The 5,766-nt window shown below is 41.9% G+C and overlaps 1 protein-coding gene across 1 annotated transcript; it reads left to right on the top strand.

Moving 5' to 3' along the window:
• Positions 1 to 265: 265 nt before the first annotated feature.
• On the top strand, positions 266 to 3,266 carry LOC147452360 (uncharacterized). The gene is made up of 4 exons (XM_086518928.1): positions 266 to 411; positions 843 to 1,541; positions 1,874 to 2,093; positions 2,423 to 3,266. Exons 2-4 carry the CDS (start codon positions 1,098 to 1,100, stop codon positions 2,869 to 2,871), a joined length of 1,113 nt encoding a protein of 370 aa, XP_086375054.1. The 5' UTR covers positions 266 to 411; positions 843 to 1,097; the 3' UTR covers positions 2,872 to 3,266.
• Positions 3,267 to 5,766: the final 2,500 nt, after the last annotated feature.

Below are 5,766 nucleotides of genomic sequence, written 5' to 3'. Positions count from 1 at the left end.
TCGTGAGTTCAACTCTTGTCAGATAGATCTTTGAGGTCTCTTGGGATAGCTTCCTACGATGTTAAAATTCTCTTCTTCTGGGGTGGGTGTGCGGGTGTGTTTTATTTAAGAAGAGGAAAATGGTATATTCTTTGTATCATCCAAGCAAGTGTCGTAGATTGGTTAATGCCATTTCCCTCTTGGATTAAAATTCTCTTCTTCTGCTTCTCTCTGATGTCTCTTGGGATTGTTCCTACGACGTTAAAATCTCTCTCTCTCTCTCTCTTTTCGAACTCTGGCCGCCACGGAAGGGTAGAAAACCCATCGCCCACGCAAAGTCTAATTAAGCCACCACAATGCGCGCGCATTATACACACACAGGCCGGCTCTCTTCTGGCGAGCAAGACCTAGCACCCGCACCCACCATCATTGGCAAGTTTCTGCTAGCTGTTACTCTCGTTCTTGGAGCTAGAGCGTGTGTGTGTGTGTGTGTGTGTGTGTGTGTGAGAGAGAGAGAGAGAGAGAGAGAGAGAGAGAGAAAATTGCTGCGCATTGTAAGAAATCTGTGTGCATGCATGCTCCAGCTCTGATACGTCCAATATATGCTTCGGTATTGATCGGCATTTATTAGTTGTAATGACATATGATGGTGATTCCTGCGTGTTTTTCTTTTGCCCATTTTGTGCAAGTTATCTCGAGGAGGATGTTATATTCAAAAGATACTTCCTTCATAAGCATGTTCTCTTTGAAATGACAAACCCTAATTTCTTGCTGAGCCCCTAAGGTGGGCATGCCCACGTCTTCTTGGCTGGCTAACATAATATGCTTGGCTCCTGACACATGTGTTTTATGTTGAAATGCAGGAATCGCAAACTGAGCATCAATTTCTTTCAGCTGTGAATTCAATTTGATGTCCCTGAACCCTTATTGATTCGATTTTGTTATATCACTATTGGCTTCACATTGCTGCCATGTTTCTAATGGCATGAATGACGTGCATCATGTGATCTCGTCGCTCAAGAGAGCTTTCAAATGATGCAATTTTGAATATCCCCACCTCTATTACTATGTGGTAGTGTATGATCAAATGTGCCAAGCTTCGACAAAGGCCATAGCCCATGCAACACGTAGCTAGTTTCCGGACGTGGGGCAAGCCTGTCGTTTCTGTCCAATGTAGCACAACAGTCAATGCGCATCCACATTCCTCGAATCGTACAGTAGCAACAGGTTTGCCTGCAAGAGGAGCATCGCCTTCTCGACAACTTGTGTCAACAAGCCAGTTGCAGATCAAAGGAGCAGATGTGGCCTTGCCTGAGTGTTTGGTGGCTACGATAAGCTGTGATCCTATTTTGGCGTCAACAAAAGGCGAACGTTTCTGGAATGTACTCGGCCCCGCTGGCCTGTTGACGCCAGAAAGAGTTGACACTGAAGAGGAAGATTTGGCTGCCATGGTGCACGATTACATTGAGAATGGAAATATTGATGATCGTAACTGTCATGAGAAAATTGATGGAATGATCCCCAGTGCATCGACGAATTTACAGTACTTCGAAACTCTTCGGGTAGGCTATTCGATGTTCTGTTGATGTTCTATGTGCATGTGAAGTTTAGGACATATGCACATTGATTTTGTATAAGTAAAGTTATGCACACATGACTCTGAAGCTCAAATGACACACCTTATTTCACATGCTTACTTGTGTGTATGTGAATGCATGCTAATATTACCTCATTGCACATGGTAATGCACCCATGTGCTCCTTGACAAGTTGTCGAGAAGGTGATGTTCTTCGTGCAGCAAGCACGCATTCGCGCGCACACTAATGTGGGGGACACTCGCCCTTTAGAGCTTTATAATCAAGGGGACTAACACTTGTATAGTTTGGCAATGCAGGATTTGTTTTTGAGTACTACACCCCTCGAGGAGGAGCTTTTCTCAGTCATTAATTCATTTATTATGTCTATAAGAGAGAAAGATCTGGTATATTCTACATGTAGCCCGAATTGCGGAGGCAAATGCATTTGTCGCTTACTTGTGCAGCATCTTCAACTCTTGAAATACGATGCTGCGGTGTGCAGCTCCAAATGGCCCACCTCTGGAAAAATCGTTGGAGGTAACATATTTTGAGCCATCATCACCTGGCTGAACATATTGTTATGTCTAAGTGCTCATTGCTTGTGAGTTGCATGTGATTGACTATCACAGATTGAGACCTCTTGAGTGTATAAGCTTATATGTATGATCTTGTATTCATGATAGTAATCTATGAATCTTGAATATTTCAAAAGCGCAGCGGACATACATCTTGGTGGCCCAGACATTAATGATTGCAATGTATTGCATGGCTTGTATATAGCCCAAGTGAAAGCATGTGTGTGTGAGTGAGTGTGTGTGTGTGTATGCCTCATGTACTGATTGTGGGAATTTATGTGTGTGTGGCAGGAGAATATGAATACATTGACGTCATCTTCAAAAACGGCCCAAGGCAGAGCGATCGTCTCATTTTGGACATCGATTTTCGAAGCCAGTTTGAGATAGCTAGGCCTACTCAATCTTACCTAGTGGCTCTACGGGCTCTGCCTGTGCTTTTTGTTGGCTCTGTTGAGAAGCTCTCTCAAGTATTGCGCGCAGTAGCAGAAGCAGCGAAGTCATCACTAAGGCAAAACGCGATGCCCGTACCTCCCTGGAGGACTCTCTCCTATATGACATTGAAATGGCTGTCTCCTTTCCAAAGGCACATGCAAGAATCTAGTGATAAGAACTTCAATGGAAGGGGGATGCATACAAGATCAACAGAGCAATGTGTAGAGCAATTGCACCAATTAAAGATGTGCGTGTCTTTGAATATCGGTAGCAAGATGCGCATGTTGCCATCCGTTGGTAACTCGTAAATAGGGGGTTTTCTAAGACCTTCCGCTTATAAGTGGCATGTCCATTTCTATGAGGAGTGGATCCCCCTGGAGAGAGAGGCTTTTGGTTGGCATTGGGGGATACCATGTGTCAAAGGATAGATGATCTATGAGGTCTCTTGGGGTTGTTCCTATAACGGTGAAAGTTTTCTTCTTCTTGTTCTTCAACTTCTCACTGCTTTTTAGTGTTTGCATGTGCCTAGGCCCTTCATATGACCGGTTGTTGCCACCTCTGCGTCCACATTGGGGCTAAACTATTTACATTGCAGTGCATATCAAGCTCCTTTTCAAGTCTTGATTCTAATATGAGATTGAGTAATCACTTCTTTTCCCTTGCATCGATAAAAAGATAAAAACAATCATCTCCTTGGACATCATGTTAGACTCAGTTCCAATTTTGCAGGTTTTGATAATTAGTGAGAGCATACCAAGAGGATTACTCAATTTTGATGATGCAAGACATAAGCTATAAAACAACCAATTGAGCTTGGCTCAACCACATGATATTCTCTTTTCATGCTTGCTAAGCAAGGTGGATTTTACTTTTCCATGTGCGTCATAGTCCGTATTGGATCGACATTAGAGTTTTGAATGATTACAACTATTTGGATTGCCTTTTTCATGCACCATTTGTACTTTGAGAAAGTGCCCCCGAGTCATCGGAGTGTCCTCTTTTTAAAATCATTTTTAGCATTATTGACACTAATTATACTCATTTTTGTTATTTTTGTTGGTAGCCTTCTCTTGGAAGAGAGACCAAATGTTGACCCAGCTACCACCTTAAATCTTGTGGAATCAATCAACAATCGATTGTTGAAACAAGAAACTAACATGACACCTTATATAGGCTATATTTTTTGAGGCCATTTACCTTGAAAGGTCTTTGTATTCCAATTGCAAGGGGGAGATTATACATGTATGATAAGCAGCACTTCTTGTTGTGAACTTGAATATTAGGAAGACTTAAAGCTTTGAAATAGTTTAGTAGCATAGTTTCTCAAAATTAGAACCACTTTGGGGTACTAAACTCGAGGACTTAGGTTGCTTGAGCCAAGAGTATCTATAGAGAGAAGAGAGATCTCCATGCATAATTGGTATTTTCATCTTTGCTTGCAAGAAGCCTATGATCTTGTATGAGAGAGAGAGAGAGAGAGAGAGAGAGAGAGAGAGAGAAGAGGAGCCAAGCTTGGGGCAAAGTATGGTGGTTGCCAAGTGTTTAGAGATATTGCGGGGTCATGGGACTCGTTACATATTGAGGTGGTATGGCCTTATTGAATGAGGTTTGAACATGTATGAAAGAGGTGGTAAGGGAAAATTCATACTTATGCAATTAGTATGAAACACGTAACAATATTACCTTTAGTCATAGTCTTCCTTCTAATTGTTAGCACAGCTAGTAAAAATTAGCTCCTAAGGTAACTAAAGTTGAGTGTAACCAAGAAACTAGAGAAATATAGGGCAAAATTAGGAAAAATCGAACTCGATGCATCTTGCAAAAAGATATGAAAATCACAAAGCCATCAACAAATATACCATATTATCATCTAATCATAGTGAAAGATAGTAAAAATTCTCTTTTAAAAGGCCTTGATTATACTAGCTTAGTGTCAGAGTCGACAATGCGAAAGCGTAGAGACTAGAGAGAGAGAGAGAGAGAGTCTCATAAACCAATCAACCTTGGCAACAAGGAATAACTAAATGTGTGCAATACAATGGAGGCAAGGAATTGCATATATACCAACCTCAGGAAATTGCCCTACCTAACTTTGACAAGTAAGTAAAGTAAATACCTAAAAGCCAAAATAAATAATAGGATCACATTGGCCAGTTCACTTGAGATGCCAAAACTCTAATACCCTCTTTGTAGCTCATAGCGGACATAAATAGTGAGACCAAGTCGATGAAGAAGCTACCATGGACACCCCAGTAGAGGTACCATCCACTAGATACACCTCGGATTTTCTACCCTCAACTTTATTCCTTAGAAGAATGCCATCTTGAGCATCGGTTGCCTTTTATAAAATTTGAACTATAGACCACACCACATCCAAGAATCCCCATTTGTGAACTATGAACACATCACGTCCAAAAAAAACTAAGATAATGAAATGTGCAACACATCTTGTCCATGGTCCAACCAACAACAATGGATTGGTGCACACCATAGTGTTTTAGATACGTCTGATTTGTTCCCTGCCAGATGCATGTGCCTTGAACTTCGACCTATGGGTTCAAACACCGATAACTTGAACTCCAACACAATTGGGTGAGAGCATAGAATGGTGTCTATATACTTGGTGTCCATAGACACCAAGTATGATGTTATGCATGGCACCATAGCTCAGCCTTAAGTCAATTCTTTCAAAGAGTGTGTTTAAAAATAACTGCCTTCATGGCTCCACTACTTCGAACTTTTGAGCGTTAGCAACTAATCTCTCTCTCTCTCTCTCTCTCTCTCTCTCTCTCTCTCTCTCTCTCTACGAAAGCTACAATTTCCATCCCCATCTTTACACAAGCGAGCCATCTCCATCTCTCTTTGTCTGTCCAAAACCTCTGTGTGTGTGTGTGTGTGTGTGCAAGCTCCAATGCCCGTCTCCATCTCTGCACAAGCTCCATCTTCATATCTCTTTGTGTGTGCAGAAGATCTCTCTCTCTCGCTCGCTCGCTCTCTCTCTCTCTCTCTCTCTCTCTCTCTCTCTCTCTCTCTCTCTCATTCTCTCTCATTGAGAACATGGATGATGCAAACTCCTTGAGGCTAGCTATGGTTCCGGCTCACACTTCATCAGAAGTAGCAATGGAGCTTCTTGAACACAATGCGGAACAGATGATGGAGGAAGGAGTTCATGATGAGGCACATGGCATACATATGGTTTATAC

The sequence above is a fragment of the Adiantum capillus-veneris genome, chromosome 8, assembly GCF_014529385.1.
Source record: "Adiantum capillus-veneris isolate H3 chromosome 8, ASM1452938v2, whole genome shotgun sequence".
Classification (NCBI taxonomy): Eukaryota; Viridiplantae; Streptophyta; class Polypodiopsida; order Polypodiales; family Pteridaceae; genus Adiantum; species Adiantum capillus-veneris.
This window is presented reverse-complemented; position numbering and strand designations above follow the sequence as displayed.